At 38.7% G+C, this 21,866-nt stretch overlaps 1 protein-coding gene across 5 annotated transcripts; it reads right to left on the minus strand.

The window, feature by feature from the left end:
- Nucleotides 1-116: 116 nt before the first annotated feature.
- On the minus strand, nucleotides 117-21,803 carry LOC141915508 (uncharacterized). 5 transcript variants are annotated; one of them, XM_074807076.1, is made up of 17 exons: nucleotides 21,653-21,803; nucleotides 18,504-18,611; nucleotides 17,002-17,091; nucleotides 16,138-16,218; nucleotides 14,897-15,031; nucleotides 13,936-14,710; nucleotides 13,250-13,285; nucleotides 11,940-12,053; nucleotides 10,807-11,135; nucleotides 9,497-9,650; nucleotides 8,515-9,347; nucleotides 8,046-8,097; nucleotides 5,708-7,605; nucleotides 4,155-4,355; nucleotides 3,100-3,185; nucleotides 2,791-2,933; nucleotides 117-2,639 (listed from the first exon to the last, which is right to left on the minus strand). In XM_074807076.1, exons 2-17 carry the CDS (start codon nucleotides 18,603-18,605, stop codon nucleotides 2,416-2,418), a joined length of 5,253 nt encoding a protein of 1,750 aa, XP_074663177.1. In that variant the 5' UTR covers nucleotides 18,606-18,611; nucleotides 21,653-21,803; the 3' UTR covers nucleotides 117-2,415. The 5 variants fall into 5 exon arrangements, with proteins under 5 accessions (XP_074663177.1, XP_074663175.1, XP_074663176.1 ...); XM_074807074.1 differs by lacking the exon at nucleotides 21,653-21,803 and adding an exon at nucleotides 18,869-19,424; XM_074807075.1 differs by lacking the exons at nucleotides 13,250-13,285; nucleotides 21,653-21,803 and adding an exon at nucleotides 18,869-19,424.
- Between the last annotated feature and the right edge of the window lie 63 nt (nucleotides 21,804-21,866).

The following is a 21,866-nucleotide window of genomic DNA, read 5'->3' on the forward strand; positions in this document are numbered from 1 at the left end:
TTAGCCACGGATAATTGTAATGGCTTTAAAGCTAGGCTGAAGAGAAATTACCCCAAACTTTAAACACTAAGATGAAAAGTACAAATTAAAGGAAACAAAACATATATTTCATTTCAGATAGAGTATCACTAGAAGCCAGGTTTTTATTGGCCCTCATTTACAAAAGCAATGAAGAAACAGATGAAATGATATTCACATCCATTTCCGCTCATATACTTAAAAATAAAAACAAAGCATCTTTTTACTTCCATTCAGAGGCTCCAGGAAATGAAATTAATACGTTAAATATTTCATATCTGTTGAAACTAAAACATTCATTGTTAAAGCACCAAAATTATCTTAAAAATATCCTTAAATAATACAATCACCCATGATCCATTGCTAGCTATAATAGGAATAGTAGTTCTAAACTATCACGGAGGTTGCCATTTGAATCATCAACTACTTACGATAGCAGGGAGCCTGATAAACTGCTCTAGTAATAGTAACTTGGTGATAATTTTTCTATTTGAAGATGTGACCACAACTATCAAAAATGATTGCACAAACAATAGATAACCGAATAAAGCTCATTGGTAGAAAGTACTAAAGGCTGACCATATCAAAATTCGGTTTTACTATTTTTGATGACTACAGATATGAAATACACATTGAATTCATAGGTTTAACAACCTTAATACATGAAAATGTAATTTACAGAAACATAAATTTCTTACGAAGAATCTCATCACATCACTTGGGATGAAACATACATATCAGCAACCTTTTTCTATGACATGTTGAACGTATACATACTGGTATTGACTAGTTTTATTCAAAACTTTGTGAAGAGCCTCTTTTGTTGAAAAAAAAGAAAACTTAGCCTGGCATGATATACTGTATTGTAGCCATCTTTGAGGCTGAAAAAATAAATCCTTATAATAATAGCAGTTTGCTTTGGAAATAAGTATTAAATTTTGCGATTTAAGCCACAGCAAAAAGCTTACGGTAAATGGTGTGAAAACAATTCCTAATACTTAAGTCTTCACTGAAAGGTCTGAACCAAGAATTGTTCTATTTTGTTAGAAATTTTGATTCTTTATTTTTTTTTCATTCAGTACTTCAGACAACCCATCCAGACAAAAAACCAAATACGTGGGATTAAGCAATCGATAATTCCATGGACTCTAAAACGAAAGTCCATAATAATAAATCGTACAAATAAACAACCTTTATTTGATAACAAATATTCATCTTATTTTCTATGTTTATCGGTCCAAAAAGTGCATCAACAATGTAATAGTTGCTTGAAAATATAAAACAAAACAACCTGGTTTACCGATTTGAAATGAAGGAATTCTGCGCCATAGAAAAGATGGTAGCTTATTTAATATTCCATTACCAATATTCCAGCTAGAGCGGTTCTTAATCACGAAAACCATATCATAACAAGAGATCCACTATGATATGTAAAACATTAAATACCTAATAAAGTTTTTTGCATGCTATGAAGAGTCACGAACATTTAGGATGTCATAGTTACGTAATCATTGTACAATAATCCATTCGCATAGATGTTCTTGTTCAGCAAAAGTTTTAGAAACCTTTCGAACCTTATGAAATGTTTCTATTCGATCTTACCATAATTTTCACACATTATGTCAGAATGATATTGAGAATATGTTCTCATAAGATTAATATACACCAAGATATCTCTTTATTACGATGTTATGCTATTTCCTACAGAATTACGGCACATGAAGTAATCACATGTAGACATATACATTAAAACATGCACACAGTTGGACACCAATGATACAAGATGTTAAATTTCATTCTAATATTTTCTTGTAAACAACCAATAATATAATGATAATTGCATTGTTAACGAAATAATTTCATCACATGAATCAAATACCTACTTTAGAGTTAACACATTTGAGTTAATTTACTTATTAGAACTAGTTATCACATCTGCCGTAAAATGTTCGAGTATAATGATGTAATATGGTAACAATCTACAAACCACTGAACTCTTTTCTTCAAACACTTACACTAAGTTTTGATATTAATTCTGAAGATGATATAAGAAGACAATGAAAAGTTGGAAAGTTTGATGAAACAAAAGGATGTTGATAAAGCATGTACTGGGTTGAGTTTTTACAAGAATCGTGTTAATCATTGTGCTACCCGTTCAGCGACAACCAAAAGCAACTAGCAGAAAAAATCTATGTTAGTAATTCATTTGAAAGCTGCTGAACTTGTCGTTCTAATTCAAAATATATCAATATGAAACATCTTATCACCATTTTCTCTTCATTTACAGTCCAATGATAAAGAAACATTCATGCTTGAAAATAGTTTCGAATTTCCATTTAGAAAACAGCTGTATTTGGTTATTTTCTTTTTGCTTAGCATACATTAAAACTGGCGTCGTTAGAAATACTCCTCGCCGTCAAAATCTGCCGCGGATGAATCCGAAGATTTCTGTTTGCGATGTGAATGATGCAGTTTACCGCTGCTGCTGCTGGTACTCGGGTGGTCGATCGGCTTAAAATCTGACAATTGCTCGACTCGTCTGCGATATTCGCTGTCGTCAGCAGACGTCTCGATAGTTGAGCCACAGCCAGACGATTCCGGAAATAAGCTGACGTCAATTGCTAAAAAAATAGAAGAATTGATTAGCATTTATGGAGAGAGAATAGGCCTTACTCATCAAATGTGCAAGACAACTAGTAGTAATCAATAGGGTAACATTTGATAATGACACATATTTTCCAGTTTCCTAGAAATGCATGTACATTGTTATACCTTTAATATGTTTCTCAACGATGCGCAGATTTTTCAATATGGCTGCCAGATCCTGGTCAGCAGCTTTGTACCCTGGAAGTTCATTTTCCGATTGTTCATCGGGCAAATCTTGCACTGGAGATTCAGTAAGCACTTCATTTTCACTAAAAGGAAAAGCAAAATCTCGATATAGGAAATAGGGAGTTTTATAACATTCTAAAGGTAATTAATTGATTGAGGACGAAGACCAGGGGCCAACAGAAAAAAAATATGAGGACAATGTTGATCAGTGGACTGCTTTTACATAACTGCTGCCAAAATTCCACTTACCGTAGCTTAGAAATAAGACCCTGTGTACTTTCACGGAGTTTCGCTGACATGCACTGTATGGAGCTCACAAACAAACTGTCATAAGTCTGAAAATAAATTGACATGGTAATGGTACAATACCATCTGACACAGTTAGTACGTCAAAAATACTTCGAGTATATTTACTAATTTCATCATTCATATCAAACAAGCAATTTGAAGCATGCAAATATTGCGCTTATTGATTTCTACATAGCTATATGTTTTGTTAGGCATTTTATCTGTCAAAAGCACATGGCATGTAATGGAATTACGAGGCAAGTTATAAATCATATTTAGTTAAGGTTAAAGTATTTTCCTGAATGGAAATTTAAGGCATAGGCATCAACTCAATTTTGAAATTATCTTTATACGTGTCTTGTTAATATCATTTGTAACTTTGTCAGATATGCAATGCACACAGACCAACACATTTAACAGCTCAACATTAATGATAAATATTTCATAGACGAATTAAAAGCTGCCACCACCACCCAGTTTGAATAAGATTGGTAATAACAATTGAAGGGGTACGTATTACGAGAGAACTCAAAGAATGAGGAAGGCTTCCATGCGGTTTGGTAAGGCTCTATGAAAAGCTGAAAATCTACACCAAAAACTAAAGATTTGGACCAAAACTATATTCATAGGGCCAAACAAGGGACTGAAGAGTCTAGATTGAGCAAATTGTGATGCTTAACGTTGGATTAGTCATACGTATACTGATCTTAATCAACTAAGATGGCCAGTATGGCGACTTGCATGCACAGGTACTTATCAGCCATTGAAATGCGGAAGACATTAGTAAGATAAGAACTTTGATTGTGATTTAAATTCACATTCGACGAGAGACAAACAGTTAACGTTCATTTCTTAAAAGGTTGTTTTACTTTGGTAGGAAGGTTTAAGAAACTTGATTGAAAAGTTAAGATTCGAAAGGGAAAAATCTAATAGCCAGTTCATTTCGAAGGGCTATGGAGAAAGTACTGGTCGTTCGTAAACCTCCACCGGGGAAAATATTTCCTAGGAAACCCCACCTTTCCTCGTGTAGATGACGGCGCGTAGTCTTCCTGATCGGAGAGCGGCGTTCGGTTACGATAGCGCCGCCGCGCCACTACTGACGACGGGCATGTGCAGCACAACTGAGAACATGGCGTATTTGATTTGCTAGATCTGGGCGATTGAAAGGCGGAGCTCGTAGTGTTGTTGGATGTACTGAACATGCTGGCAAGCAATTCCTGAAAACAAAGAGATCCAGGCTGGTCTTACCAACTACATGTCACCATTTATTGATGGATGATCAGCTCATTGGTAATAGATATACATGCACTAAAGTTAATCAAATCAAAAATCACAAACAAGTTAGGATATATATGTACGTATATATGATAGAATACTGTTCATCTTCTGAGAATTCTAACTAATTTCATGTATAATATAATATTGAGAAAGATCGAGTAATGGCATATATTCCGTAGAAAATTCCGATAAATATCGATGGCTGGAAACATTCTTTTGCTATGTACACTTCAAGAATGCATTCATTTTAGGATGAATTTAGTAGACTAATTGAAAAGAGGAATATATGATGTACTTGACAGACTTGATTTCTGACAACCCTCAATTAATGTAGGCATCGGCCATATGTTCAAAAGTGTTGTAAAATAGGCAGTTAAGATAAATTTCTATACATCATGATTGATTCAAATAACTTATTCAACGCCTAATCCATATAGGCCAAATGTGTTCGTTCTTCAACATGAGGATTTTAGATTTAAGAAATTTCAGTATATATAATTTCAGTCTAGGTCATAATCAGACCCGATAAGACTAGATTGCGGTTAGCTCCACAAAAAGCTGTGTAGTTATCATGTACCTATTAGAGGAAAGCTGTGCATAATTAGGATTTTCAAGCTCTGTTTATTATTTGATTATCAGGAGGATATTACTATCAATGTTAAATGATCATAAAGCTTGCAATTTCGCAAGTTAAGTTAAATTTCAGTTTATTGCTCCACAATTAGCTCATTGCACAGAGCAGAACATTCAATACAATATATTCATAGAAATAATGACGCATACCGGTGGTTAATGAAAAAACAAAATATTCAAACCAAATTAGGCCTAATTACTCAGATTGATAATCACTGATAATCACTGTCTTGAATGAATTTAAGGGATACGGTAATTCAAATTTTCTTGGATATATTTGAAAAAAGAAAGGCAGGTGGCAAAAAAACAAGTTTCATACAGCATAGTACATCGAGGAGACCAATTTTGAAAAACAATTTTGTATTCATAAATATCGGACGACAAATAAGTGAGGGCTTAAATTCAATGATAGACACTGCTAGATAAAACACAAACAAGCTAAGCTATGAAACTCGAAACATCTTTTGTCGCCAAATTTCGTTATACCTTAAATGACATGTTTCGAAAATTGCGTTTATGAGTACGGAGATCATGATGGAGTTTGCAAACCATTGCTCTTCAAGTCGGGCAACTGTTTGTAAACCTACATCCGCAATTTTGCCATGACCCAGCTAAAACTGATGAAAATCTCATTTGCCTTTTTACAGACTAAACATACCTCGGTTCTAAACTCCGTCTGCGGACTTAGGTAATTTCCGTGTTCATCGATGCCGCTTGACAATGTTTGTAAATCTTTCGCGAGTTCGCTGCTAATTTTAGCGATTTTGTCCGTACATTCCTCGGAACCCTGTTCGGACATTTCGCCCTCGTAATCTTCTTTCGTGCTGTCCAAACTGAGTGATAAATCTTCATTCGACGACGTGTACGTATCTTTACGTATTCTACGCACCGGCGGATGATACGCGTCGTTCTCACCGTCGTCCGAAAGCCGCCTCGAGACGACCGGCTTCACAATTTTCGGCCCCTTCTTTTTGGCGGCCGCTTTTTTCGCGTCGGCCGCCGCCTTCCGCGGGTCGTACTCCTTACGTCTGAGCCAAGCGGTTTTTTCGACCGATTTCGGTGAATTCGAACGACTGTTCGGTTGCGATGTGGATTTAGCGGTGGACGGCGAAGACTTCGACGACTTCGCGCTTTTACCGGACACGATCAGCGACGTCGAACTTTTCGACGCCGCTAACTGATTATGTCGAGAATCATTATTCTTATCGGCGCCGCTCGAACTACGTCGTACACCGCGTAAACTATATCGACCACCGTCGGCTCTACTCAAATTACCGGATTGAACGTCCGACTGACTTCGTTTGACGATTTTGGCACCGAGACTAACCCTGCTTGAGCTATCCGTCACACCGGTATTACGACTAGCGCTCGACAATTTCGACGTCGAGGATGATTTCGAGGTATTCGTTCGCGATGACGACAACGTGTCGTTTTCGGCTTCGAGTCGCGCCCGTCGCAGCGCGAACGCTCGATTCGGACGAGTCATCGACATTTTGCCCTTGCCGCCCGATCCCGCGCGATTAAATCCGTAACCGATATCGCTCATGCACGTGTCGCTTATATCCGAAACGCTGTTCGTTTCCGATATACCGTCCGCGGATTCGGGGTATTGATAGTGTTGCACGCAACTAGGGTCCATTTTCCCGGGAAGACTACCGCGTTTACCGGTCTGATTATTCAAATGTAAAAGTACCTTCTCCTTCGACGTCATCTCCTTTTTCAAATTTGGCCGACTACCGCCGGCGCCGCCGCTGCCCGACGACAGTTTACGCAAAGATCTCGGGGAATACGGAGGTTTCTTCGCCGACGATAATTCCTTACTGCGCGTGACGACGTTGCGAGGACTGGCGTCGTCGCGGCCGCCGGCATAACTCGATCCGGCGTCCGATCCGGAATCGTCATACGTGCGACTATCACAGTTATCGTAGTATTTCCGCGTCGAACGCGGCGATTGTTTCGCGCAGTACGCTTTCATTACATCGTGCGTGTCTTTTAACAAAACGTCCGTGTCGAGACTCACGCGCGATTCGTCGACGTTCAATTTCAAAGCGTCGTCGATGAATTCATCCGACTGTTCGGTGGTCATCACGTCGCTCGTCGATCGCGCGTGACGGAATCCGAATCGCGACGGATCCGCGCCGGAACGAGCTGAATTCCGCTCTTTTTCGTTATATTCCTTTTTCAAATTCTTCAGAGTGCTTTTCGTCCACGTTACGCCGGTTTCCACTTCGACAAGACGCGGGCCCTTTTTCGTCCAAGTCGCCGTCGAAAAGTCGGCTGATTTCGAAGTTTTGAATTTCGTATCACTCTTCACGACGAGAGAACTGCTTCCGTTTTCCTCGTAGATGATTTCGCCGTGGCTGTCGATTCCCGTAAAATCTAATCTCTCCAAACTGCGGTGCTTAGGGCTACTACCGTCTGGTGGCATCCGCTCGACTTGCTGTTCATGTGAATCATGCGTTGATTCAGTTTTCGCTAGTTTTGTTGGCAGAGCCGGTAAACGTCTTCCTGGTTTTGTAACTATAGGAATCTTCTGTGTTGTTGTTCGCGTTTTTTCTGTAAAATATATAAATTGAACATCTTTACCACGGTTTTGTTGTTACACTACAATTAACCCTAATAATCATACGCATTTCAGAAAGAAATATTTTGAGGTTGAACCCTCCTCACTTATCAACCCCATCAGAGCAAATTCAGACATACATTCTACAGCGGCAGGTATTCCTTACGCTTGTGTTACTAGCGGTTTAGATCTCAAAAATTCCTAAACGCTGATACACGGTTTTCTTGCGTAATTTACACAGAAAGCAGAAAAGGAACTGCTTTTAATTAACTCAACTAAGCACACACACGTGGCTTTATTTTCATCGCTGAGTGAATAGTAATTGATAAGATATTGAGTAGCTAAGGAGACGCGAGTAACAAATTTCCGCAGGTTTTCTGAAATTATTTTCAATTCCAAATGAATCGATCAATGTTTAAAACTGAATACAAACCTTCGTGCACGACCACCTGTTCTTCTGGTGATTTGGTAGTTTTACGATTTCTCTGAAAAGAGTACAATAGCCATTCAATATGTATTGTGATTTAAATATTGAGGTATATTATCATAAATATATATTTTTGATACAACTCCTTGAGACAATATACTAAAGTAAAAGTAGACCGGAGGTGAAACAAACGCAAAATTTTCAACAAAAACTCAATTATCTATTTGTGTGTAATGTAGTTTGTATAGCGAACAAACCTATATTGTAATCTATTATTTTTCAGAGCACTTAGCAAAAAGATGAATCTTTCACCAGAGACGTTGAAAGCAAGTTTTTGGAGTTTAGTACTAAAACAGTTCGAATCAGCAACAAGGTCTAATTGATGTCTTATTTTGCATATTAATAATATCTTATTTTGCTTGGCAACTACTCTTATGAAAATAGTTGATAGCACAATTTTCTAAGACCGACTTACATCTGATTCATTTTCGTCGACCATTACAGCACTTCCGACTTCCACATCCATACTATCAGCAGTCCTGAACTGCGAACGCTTGCGCTCCAGCTCATCGAGATCCGCGCCCCGATCGGCGTCGAAATCCTCATCATCGTCGAGAATTCGATCACTCACATCGCTGCCGCTATCTTCCGGATCACACGCACCTCGCGGCGCCGCTTTCAAACCGTCGTCGACACCGAACGCCGTGTCGATATTTTGTCGGGCTTCGTCGAGATCTTTCGACTTCGAATCCTCGCCAATCGTATACGTTCCAGCTTCACTTACGTTATCCGTATTGTCGACCACATCGAGGTGATCGACTCCATCCGTTTTCAAATCGTGGCCATTCGTTGTAATATCCACACCGACCTGTTCGTCCACATTTTCTTCGACTATTTCAATAGATTTTTTACGCTTCGTGCTTACGGCAAAACCTGGCGACTTTTGAAGCGACAGAGCCTTACGCGTGGCCCCATTGGAAACACCTGGCGATTTTGCTTTGTTGCCGGATACGGTATTTTTCAATTCGGAATCGAATTTGGAAGCTTCGCTGTACATTTCGTATTCAGTTGGTTTTTCGGCCGATTTTCGACGACCTGCTTTCGAAGTCGCGGTTTTTGAAGATTTACCGTCAAACATTTTATCGATGAGATACGATGCCGATTCCGGTACTAACGACGATGATGAGACATTTGATGGCGTCGACTGTTGCTTGCTCGTCTTACTTTTTGACAATCGCGAGAATACTGAGTTTTTAACAGGTCTTGGTGGCGCGCTGGCTCGTCGGGCCATTACTTTAGCTCGTTTATCTATAAATATATAAAACGACAGGTATAAAGCATTAGCATAGGCTGTTCTCAACTGAATTCCACCGAAATAAGCATGAAATTAGGAATGAATAAACCTCAACATTGCGCTGAGTCATAACTCTAGAAATTATTTTTTCACGTTCGCCTACCTTTCGATGAAACTTCACTTTTCACATTCATCTCTTCGTCAGACGGACTTTGATTATTACCGTCGGATGCGTAACCGGCTCGTTTGCGATTCTCGCGATCACCACCGACCGCGGCGCTCTCGTCGACTTCTTTCGGCGATAAGTCCTTATCCTCCTAGAAAATATTCAAGTCCGTCAGAAATCTAAGGCTAATCGAGTATGCCGCTAGTTCCAATATTCCATCGAACAGCAGCAGCGCTCGCTGTGTACAGTAGTGCGTCTCATTAAGCAGAATCATAAAATAGGCCTACTGAATTCAGAGGAAAGAAGCAGCTGGCCTAACTCAACTCTATATGCCTATAAATCAAATTATTGATTACTATTCAACAGGTGTTATCCGCGTGACGTAGCCAGTTACCATACATACACGGGTTGCTGAGCGAATGGCTGTATACTAGTAATAATTCAATTATCGGTTTTTTGAAATTCTACTCGAAGCAGGTGAATAAAGAAAACGTAAGCTCATTAGCTAGTTTACGTAAATATTAGAACTGGTTTCCTAGAAATGAGATCGTAATTAATTTTTTTCTGTTGGCAAATTGTTATTGAGGTTTATATTCAGTTTTAGTATACGATTCCCACTGTCAGCTGGCTTCTGATGCAATAAGCCCACATTATAGACCCAGACTAGATGACCAGACTTATACCAGCATATCATTATACATGAACATGTATAACATCTGGTTGATTTCAACTATTACGACAATATCATATATGTGTATCACTTATGTTTATGTCCATGTTTGTATTCATACAATTGAAAAGTGGATAACTGACTGATATGAAGGATTATCATTAGGCCTATAATAATTCACAAATTTTTTGCAAGGTTCATCCGCAAGGTTCTAAGGCTCAAAAGTTGGTTCAACTTAATGAGTGGACAACTGACATAGTAGTAACTATTGTAACTGCATCGATGTTCAACCAACTTCGAGCAACTGACCGGATATATTTGATAATCTAGATACATTAAAATTCCCGCAATACACACTGTACAGAACTAAGTTTGGAATTAACTGGGAACATTTTACCACATTTAATTCCTCACTTTGTTATGTTACGAATGCAAAACTTAATGAGGAGAAATTTGAATGATGTAAATTCCACCTACAGTAAAACTTCCCTTTTAGTGAACACCTCTTTATAGTGAATGCCTCCCTTAATGAACATCATTTGTCAGGTCCCAAAATTTTCCTATCTTGAATATATAAATCAGAACTTCCTTATAGTGAACCATGTATAGGTACTATGAAATACCGGCATGAACATACCTCGCTGCCATCTTTATCTTTCTTCGCTAACTGTCGTTCACGGAAACTCTTTCTCATCTTATTCGGCACGAATTTGCTCAGTTTATCCTTCATGCTGAATTTCTTCGAACTCGTCGCGGTGTCGTCGAATTCGACCGTGAATGCCATGCTAACACCCTCGGGAGGTTTCATCGATGGTTCGGGCACGGCCGGCTGTTGCTGCTGCTGCCGTGGCGCGGATCCCGACGACTTCGTTTCGTCTCTCGTCTCGCCCGCCGGAGATTTCAGAACTAAACTCGACGGCCGTTCAGCAGCGTTATCATCCGCAGTCGAAGACTCAGCCGCTCCACCTGCAAATTATACAATACAAACTTCTTCAAGAAACAGATGGCCGTGTGGCGGCTAAGTGGCTGGGGTTTTCAGCAACGTTGAATCACAAACTTATAACGTATCTTCTCGGGTTTATTTTGACAAGCTGCTGAAGCCACGATGACTCAATGGGATAAAGACTAATAAACCACTCGCACTAAATGCCACGAAATGAAACCCAGGTTTAAGGCAACAAGTAACCGATTACGGCAACATTAGAAGTGGTTTTCATAACATAAGTCAGACGGACCTGTAACTAATTAATTGGAATCGATCAATAATCATTAGATAATGAGAGAATCTTGCTTGACATATCAGTGTATAGATGATCCTGAAGATACTAGCTATGATACATGATGCTGTTAATAAGCCCCAACATGAATAAACTAGTACACTTAATTGATCACAAAATGTAGGGAACCGTAGCAAGGGTGGATCTAGGGGGTCCAGACTCCTGCCTTCTTATTGATGTTGCTCTTTTTGCCATGATAAATATCATCAAAACGTTGCTGTTTTTGTTGGTTAACGTTTTCCTGACTTGGGATTATTTTATTTTACAATAATTAAAGAGGTGAGTTCTGTTTGAATTTGACACTCATCCCTTCGGAAATTGCATCTTTTCAGATGAATTTCAGACAAAAACATTGGCCCCAATGGCAGAATCCTGGTTGTACCCTTTGGTGTGGCTGCTTTAACCGGTCTTCCTTTTCTTTTAGACCCCAGCCTTCCAATTTTTCTAATCCACCCCTGTTGTACCGAAAGGGTATGTATGCAAATTTGAATACCTTGTTGACGGGTAGCAGTGTGAGGATAGTTATATTCAGCATCCTCATCTCCCCACCACGATGGCTGTCCATATAATGGCGTACATTTCTTCACTGTCTCCAGATTTTCATCGGCTGAAAGAAAAAATTTGAATGTAATTTTCGATTCGACATTGTCCATGGCATTCACCAGCCCCAGCAGAATAGATATACGGTAATACAGTTAGATAGAGTTTTTATGAATACCAGGTTACCACTATCAGAAATAAGTTCACAATAATGACAAAAATTCCAGAACAAGACAAACGAAACAAGATCAAAGCCACAAGATGGAAAAGATTTTTCAAAACATTTCGTTAATGCCAGATACTAGTAGACAGGATGGTAAGGCAAAGAACCAATTCAAATGCAGTATACGCTGAATAAAAAGAACAAATATACTGTGTTCATACTTAAGTGAATAAGCGAGAAAATTGTGCATCTAGACAACATCTAGTTTCGAAAATTTTGACAAGAATCATAGTTACAAAAAAATTACTGAATCTATTTTTGGCAATAGTAATGCTAAAAATAGATTGAAGATATCTCTAAAACACAGCGGTTATTGTGTTTAGCTAGTAAATTTTGACGTACTGCATCACATCACGTCTGCCCTTGCATTTACAGACGTTTTCCCGTACAAGATGCTTAGCATTCTTCACCTCAGCACGGTAAACAGCGATGGTTAACACATTAATGAACAGCGAAGTATCTTTCGTATACACCCGATACCATCGAAATCATTCTGATCAAAGCGTTCCGAAAATCACGAAATACATACACGAAGACAAGGATGACAAAGAAAAAAATTAAGCTGCCACCAACAACAGACAGCGCATTGCTCTATGTATATTTACTTATTTGAATTCATAAATTATTCTTATATATATTTGCTTAAAAACTTATATATGTTGAGATAGCAATAAAACGTAATAACTCAATGGTTGAACTGTTTGAAATAAATTGATTCGAGGGATTGACAATCATGGAATTAAACTGGTCTTAGTAAAACATGATCGCGGGTTTTTGTGCATGACCCTATAAGCCTAATAACCAAGTACGTGCCACAAAAATAAGACATGCAAAATCAAATCAAATATGAAAATAAGCTGCCTCCACTGCCTAGATAGATCATCAATATTGCTTCCTGATATTATGTATTCATACTTTCTTGTGAAAGTTTTGTATTGAACATATGTTCAAACCTGACCAACTGACTTAAAAATTCAAAGGCGAATAGAACTTGGAAGCAAGTTTGATGAATCTAGTTTGATTAAACATTCAAGTTATACCTCCATCATTAGCTCCACTAATATCCACAGTCAACTCTGCAGTAAACAATCAATGGTTTGAAAGGTTAATAAAACATCAATGCTCTGAATATGCACACGATTAACTCGCAGGTTTGGGAACCACGCAGTGCAGTAGGACAAATTTCTTAAAATCAAATTAGCATAAATGATGCCCATTGATTTTAAGATGAATCAGGCCTTCAATTAATGAAGTAATCGACTAAAATCAAATTAATGAGTTCTCCCAAATCAATGACTAGGCCTTCACATTCGAACTAGCCGGGCTCCTACAACCTAAAATACACTGTACAATCAATCTATGCACTTGTGAAAACAAGATATCCACTAGACAGAAGGGTTAGACAATAATCATAGTTTCCGGCTGTAATCAGTACTCATGATGCATCGATTTTATACTGTAGGCGATATCCATATCAGTGTAGAAAATCCTATAATCTATAGCCATAATGAATAATTTATATAAAAAAATGCTGTATTGGACAATCTTCCAGCCCAAAAGAGTCCATCAGAACAACTGAACATAATGACATCTTTTGAACACTTAGAGAGCAAAATGCAAACTTTACCATGAGGGCTTAAAGATTAATTTGTTAGCCAAGTTAGACACATCTAAACATTAATTCCATTACCTAACAATGCCATATTCATCTAGAAATTAGACTTACCCGGTACGCTGCGCCGGCGATCATGTCGACCTCCGATCGAATCCGGAGTCATCGGAGTATTTACTTGTTTTACGGAATCGCCACCAGACTGCACCGTCGCTATCACATTATTATTGCATAAATCTCCTTCGAGCATGACCTCGCCAAACTCGGGCGACCGGTATTCGGCGAGCAGAGCGAAACTCTCCGATATCGTGCCACACTGCGAATCGTCGTCGTCCTTTTCGAGACTGTCCGCATGTTGGAATCGCGACATAGGCGGCACTGTCGAGGAGGAAGTCACGGGAGGCACAGCTGGAGGGAATGTCGGACACGCAGCGCGCACCGGCATCGATACGACCGGTTCATGGGAATACGTATGCTGCGTTACTGGATAATGTCCGTGCTGCGTCGTCACGTAAACCGACTCCGACTGTTGGTAATAAGGCTGCTGATGAGTATACGCCGATACCGGGTGATGGCGCGTAATTTCCGGTAGGTACGTCGCGCCGCTATGAGGCGGTACGTGCCCCGTCGACGGGCCGTGTTCGCCGCTTGTCTGGTACTGATAGTCCGGGTGGTAGTGAGTATGATGAGAACGCGTCTCCGTCATCGGTACGGGAGCTGACGGCGGCGCGGGAACCGTCCTAGCCTGACGAGGCCATGAATTATAATATCCCTGTTGTTTGCTAAATTCTGTCGGTAATGTGGGGTGTATCGCGTGCACATGAGACGGAGGGGTATCAGCACATGTGTGATGATAATGATGTACAGCTCTCTGCTCGGCGTAACAACCCTGCAATGGAAATACAATATATTGAGTAAACAAATATATATCTAACGCAAAGAATGTGGTATCTTGATTAATAAATAAGTGCGTAAAAGGTATCCTAGATATGAAAAGGTATAGAAATTCAATAACCAGCGGGGTATGCTATATGCGAGACCAAATATTCATGAATTTTGTATGAAACTAGCTTACCGGACAATCAGCTACCGGTAGCTTGGCAGCCTCTCGCTTCGCCCAGGCGGGTATTTTTGCAGCTTGTGAAAGAATAGAGTCGATTTCACATTTTCCATCGGCTTCGTCCACTTTTTCTATCCTATACACCATCGGATGTGGCATCGTTTGTCAAAGAAAACTACGTTTACGTTATTAGTACTGGTATACACGAGTACTTTAGCAATGCGTTTTCTATGTTTTGGTTTCTCTTTGTAATAGAAATCTATGGAACAGATGGCGTAATGACTAACAAATTCACATCACTATGACACGCTAATATTCTTCCATAAAAACAAATGATTTTTCTAACGATAATTATAAGTGACAATCCTGTGAAGAATTGAGAAAAACTACTTCATAATACAATCCTCTAAAAACTGGTTTCAAAAATGAACAGAATTCTAATCTCCACATACCGGTATGTGGTGGCGGTAAGTGGTGGTAGGCCTACCATAATAAGCTGTCAAATGCCCATAAATCTCTCCAGTTTTGTAATGAATATGCCAAATTTCAATATGAATTCCAGCCAGATTTTGGTCCAGATGCGAGTTAGATTCTAGTTCCTCCAATAATTGAATTACACACTCTGGGAAATTGTCCCATTCGAGTAAAATGAATTAGTGAATGAAAATGTAATCACCCCGGTACTGAATCCTGAAACCAAAATCTCAAGTCCACAATAAATCCCTGAATTCAGATGAAAGCAGTTTCATAATCATGTTTCTTAATTCTTTACTACTCCAAGACTGCAAACCGAAGTGGTTCTACCGATCAGCTGGCAACTATCACCTCGGATCATATTAAAAATAGTCGAAGACACGAAGAAAAATATTTCATGAGCAACTGGAATCTATTCCCATTTGTTATAAGAAAGCCAATCGGACCGGTAATCAGCGAATTTTTCCTATCGATAGTTAAAAAGTTCAACATCGCAAATCGAGCAGCCACATAGAAACATTATTGTGTAAGCGCTAACTGACAGCGAAATGGCAGCATTTATCAAAATAGTTCTATATTCTATGAATGCGTGTAACAGGTATTTGATCGAAATACATGTAGATGAATATGTAAGTCTAGTTAAACGTGCATATTGATGATACCTACAGACTTCATTCTTCAGCTCTAGAGCTGTGTACAGCTTCATGAAATTGAATTATGTTTAGATCGGAAGATTTTACTTGTGTTACTCTTAACAGTAAGCATTTGCAATCAAAAAGGATATCATAGCCGAATCGTATAGTGTCCAAATGGCTCAAAGTCAGATATTCCTCTTCCGGTATTCGTTTCTCATTCACAAACGTCTGAAATGCCATGAAAATATTATCATGTCGTAAAAAATAGGACAAAAATAAAAGATCAACATTCTATAGAAATGTATCAACTACAAAATGGGGAAATAGCTGTACAATGTATTGTAATGATTAAAGCCTTGAAGAGAAGGAGCAGAGGATATCTTTAGTAAGTATGGTGTTCCCTTAGTTCATTCGCATCACTGACATGAACGGTAACCCACACGTAATATATACTCCAAGCCTTCATATACTTTCAATTTATTTTGATCCGAGTCCATTTTCGATTATATCATTATTTCATCATACGGTGATTTTATTACATAGCCGACACATCGTATAGTGGAATAACATGTAGCATCACAACGTTCACACCCAAATTGATTTTGCTTTACTTCTTGTCGCAATTGTAATGACGCGTGATCGATCATACATAAAGAGATCAATATATATGATTCTTTGAATTGGCCGGCAACTTACTGGTGATATATAGTCTAGGCGATAGTCTAGTCATATATAAAAACCAAGAGAGTGGAGAGAGCCTTGCAGAGAGGTTCTCGAATCAAACAATGCACAAAAGCTGAGAGCTTTTCGACCCAGATGTGTGAATTTCATATTTCAACATTTCAGCCCATTTAGCAATGATCAATTTTGAAGGAGATTTCAAGATCGTTGTGAATACCAATATGTCAGAAATGCGTTTATCAACATTACCTAATACAAGCTGATTCCAAGGAATTCCATCGACATTATTAGAATAGAAATGTCTAGACGATAGAGATTCTAGCAACTTACCCCATTTAGACTTCCAAGATCTTTCACTTTATACAGGTCTTCGTAATGATCAAAAGTTATCACGGCATGGCGTGGGTCGACGCTGCGGGACTGAAAAAAAGAAGAGCACTCTCAATGTTTTCGTTTGTATTCGTATTTAGACTTCTAGACTTCTGCCAAACTCCGAATGAAGGAACAATCGGGTGTAAGATATTACTCTAAGCGCAACGGATAACAGGCTGATGTGTTGGTCGGAAACATACACAACGTGAGTCACACGGACTCGGCGATAGAAGTTAGTCTGAAAACTATAAAAATATTTAACTTTCTCGCCACAGTGGTGACTCAGAATCGAGCAGGGAATCTCCGTGGCATCGCAGAAAACAACGATCTAGCCTAGCATAGATATGTCGAAACAATGTAAATAAGTTTCTTGTCGATGAAAAGCATAAGATGCACGTAAAAAATTATGTCTATGGTTTCTCATTATAAACAACTTAAGAATCTTAAGAAGACTTAGGAGGCGAGTTATTGAGTCGACGCAAACTGTGTTAAATATGTCACTTCAAAACGTTCATAAAAACCAAACTATTCCGTGCTCGTTTCAACCTTTAATCCGCAGGAGCGAACTTTGTTTTACACAGAAAACTGTGCTATACAAATGACTATCAATTATAGAGGATTTTTGAGAAGTTTTGACAGTTAACAAGATTTACCTATAAACAGAAATTCTGTTGACAGACTTTTCATGAAATTTCTTCCATTCTAACCAATATCGAGTGGGAAACAAAGAAGCATAGTTTTCTCAAAAGGGGGAATTACACGGAAACAATTATCTCCGAAGGGGCAGATCTTTTAAGATTTCGCTTGTTATCATTATCAGGATTTTCACACCTACAAGCTATTATAGGCTTATTACCATACCTACCATACAATAGAATTCTGTAAAGCTCTGAATACGTTATCTTCTCAGAACTAATAAATCCCGAACTGAACTAGTGCCGCTGATGATAAGTAGCAGTACACTAACCAGAATTCAATAAAATCTCAAACGTACGTTTAAGAGGATAATTTAAGCTATGACGCATTCACGGCATGAAACAGCTGTGTATATGTTTATCAAGAGGTGCAACGCCCCCTATACATAATCATCGGTACTCAGTTTACAATAACAGAACAATAGCTGTCTATTTTTCGCAGAGACTGAAAAATGATTTTTTTTGGCATTCAAGCTGTGGTATGACGCATCTCAATAAATATCTTCAGTTCTCGATAACTATATCATAGACGAATATTGAAAATATCATAAAAAAGGCAGAATAATTCAGTAGCTGTGACAGGGACAGGACTGCCACCTCATAAGCGACTAATTCAATTCACTTTTCCATTTCATTTTTCAAATTCTTATGAAAAATCTAAATAATCAGGTTTTCCATAGACCTAACTGCCCAGGAAACACTTAGTGAACAGAAGAATACGGATATATCATGAATTAAATAATGAAGCTATTAATTCATTCTTACCTTTAATAGGACGTCGCATTCTTCACGACCCAGGAATATCATGGCCTTCGGCAGTTTGTACTGTGTTCCATTACGGTCCACCAAACACCAGGCAGGGGCCATTCTGCCCTGTAAGTAGAAACATAGCCTACCTATCAAAATAATCGTACAAGTAAGGCATACAACCAACTTGCACCTGAAAATTAGTTAACCATGCGTAACCAAAACCAGACGAACCTATAGAAAGCAGAGGAATGCTCATATGGCCTAAAAGTTTCTCCAATCGAAGTAAACATATCGCATCAAAATCATGTCAACAAATGAGTTCATACTAAACAACAAGGCTTTTAATCAATTTTTGAAGCCTAACCTTTTTCAAAACTTACCCATTTCGAATACGGATATCCGATCCCGGGAAAACTATAATCCGATTGCGGAACGCAACCGGAGAAATGGGGCCGCCCGCCGGCATGACAGGATGGAATTGACGGCAGAGTGAAATCGAAATTGAAATTTTCCGGAGCGAATGACGATGCTGAAGTAATAGCTGTCATAATCGTGTTGAAAATTCAAGAGCGCGTTCATATAGTAATAGAAGAAAGCTACTATACGCGATATAAACTTCTATAATTTCAGTATCACAGCTTGTCTACACTGTACGGATCGGATCGTACTGGCTGGTATGGTCGCTATAGCAATGGTAGTCAGATCTCTATTATTAGAAGCACACACGCGCGGGAAGGCCACAGGGTGGAGTAGCTCGCAATGTATATAAACAACGCAAAAATCAATCAAATTCATGATAAAACTGTCATGTCGATTGATTTCGCAAATTCACAACAGGTGGCAGTATATGGTGAAGTCAGCATCTTTAGGACGGAATTGTTATCAACGCCTAAATGATATCATAGCTGCCACATCAACTGTACGTACATACATGAATGACTCATTCCCAAGTGTGACAAGTTTTTTGATTAAAGTCCTGCGATATATAATCAATGTAATTGTTTCTATGACTCATATATTCAAGCGCTACAACAATGTTTTCAAACAAGGAAAGTCTCTTTTACAACTAACAATAGGACAATTCAATTGAACATTCGAATGGCCATTCCTTAATACTACAATGATTATTATTTTTATCATTAAGGAAAAATACCATAGAGAAACAAATTAGTGACACTAATAAAAAGGTTGACAAATTCACAAGTATGACACAAGTATACTAGATCGTTTTCCTTCGAATTGTTCATTGACATCGGAACAATATGATATCAATGCGATAAGCTAGAAATGAACCAAAACATTACTATTAGTGCTTATTCATTTGATATGAAACTGGTTTTTGGGAAAAGGTTTATAGTCTGGCCTTAGACTTTTTGCACAGATTTTTAAATACGCCCTGCATAATCATCGATCACCAGGTTGGCAATGTTGAGTATTGAGTAAAAACCTGCTGATTTTTAAGTAACCAGTAGGCTACTATCACAATGGTCACCCTAGTGTATCATCCCGGTTTATAGTCATACTAGAACTGGTGCTGTTATCAATAAGTAGCATTAGGATCAATGGTAATCATTCCCTCTTGGGATTAAACACAGCAGGACTAACCTACAAGTATATGTTAAATATACAGGGAATAATGACGTAATTGTACCCTGTCTATATCAAATATTAATATTAAGATCAGTATATGTATATGGATAGCATAGTCATAGATATATAGACCTAATCTTTTCAGCTATGGATTAATGATAGGTAAATAAGGTTACCAAAATTCCATTGAATCTTAGTAATAATACCAAAAATATCCAATGATACAGGTTACAAATGCGGAATGATAGGCAAGGGTCTGCAATTACTTGAAACATGCATATCAGAAGATTTTGGGCTGTTCACATAGCAGGACCCACAGAACAGGGACAGGTCACTTAAGGTTTACCACACAGTAATTATACTATTGATGAAAGAATAGGGCTGTGGATCAACTTAGGTTTAGGCCTAGGGCAATTTCAAATAAACACTATCACAGACTACTACAACAGTAAACTACTAGGCCTATATGGCATAGGTGACAGGGTGGCTACTTTCCACCCTATACAAAACCCCTTTTCCTCGATTTTTCCATGTGATTACACAAAATTCTCTGAGTGAATCAGAGAAATTTCTAGGTTTAAAATGTTATAATTCATTCATTTTTCATTTAATCACGTATTGATAAAGAAACACACGGTCAATAGCAATCTGAAATCCATGAATTTTCCAGACCTTATGTGATATTTGTCACATTCCTTGAGTTTTCCCTTTTTCGTCTGATTCCCTGAGTTTTCCAGATTTTCCAGGTCAGAGGCCACCCCGTGTGACAAAGGCCTACACCTTATAGGCCTATCAAAATCGAAGATGCACTCAACAGTGTATTTGTGTGGTACCTTAAGAATTATTGAAGACGGCAATAAATAACAGAAAATTGTGTGGTCTAAGTTGTTTGCGATGATAGTGGTACCAAAAATTGGAGGAAGGCTCCTGAACCTCATTGCCGGATCACCTTAGGACTCCTCATATCCCGGTAGGGATTCAAAACCTGATGGCATCGAGACTCGTCCACGGAACAAAAAAACCCTTCCATACTAGCCCAAATATGTGCAGATGCTCAGCTTAAGATGATGTCATTATTAGCCAATCAGAAATCCTATTTTATTTCATTCAGCCCAGGATTTTCCATCAAAATTTCTTCCATGAAATTTGCCTCAGCAATTAGGCTATACGCCGATTGGCACCGCAGTTTTGACGCGATAAACATGCGCATGTACCTGCGCAACCGGTCTAGTGTGGCAGGGTTTCGTGCTGTGGTCGAGTCTAGCGATGCCATCCAGATTCGAATCCCAGCCAGGGGAGGATAATTCCACAGGCAGTGCATCCACTCCTTCCTTACATACAGATCCAGCTGTCTGTCTTTGAGTTCCTAGACCTTTAGTGGTGGTAGAGTTCAATTCAATACTGACACCGTCGTGGTCCATGTTGGTGCAGTATAGGGTTAAGGCGAGGGGGTATTTAATATCATTGAAAAGATTGATAGACGAAATGAGGAAATGACCAGCAAATGTAAAAAAATTTTGACGGTTTTTGCCGACATTTTTGAGGTGAATTTACGTAAATATTCGGTGGCTTACCAAATCTACTCTTAAATATGAGGAGTAGGAATATCACCCAGAAACTCTATATCGAGTCGAACATTTCATCTGGGTCTTGTATAGGCGTCAATCGACATTTCTGTCGAGATATCTCCGTTTTTCGAGCAGAGCTGTCATGTCTACTTGTCACCGTTCGTCGCGAAGTATGACTAAAACGCGGATGTCGGACTCGTCTTTGGATTTAAAATTAACT

The sequence above is a fragment of the Tubulanus polymorphus genome, chromosome 1 (genome assembly GCF_964204645.1).
Source record: "Tubulanus polymorphus chromosome 1, tnTubPoly1.2, whole genome shotgun sequence".
Classification (NCBI taxonomy): Eukaryota; Metazoa; Nemertea; class Palaeonemertea; order Tubulaniformes; family Tubulanidae; genus Tubulanus; species Tubulanus polymorphus.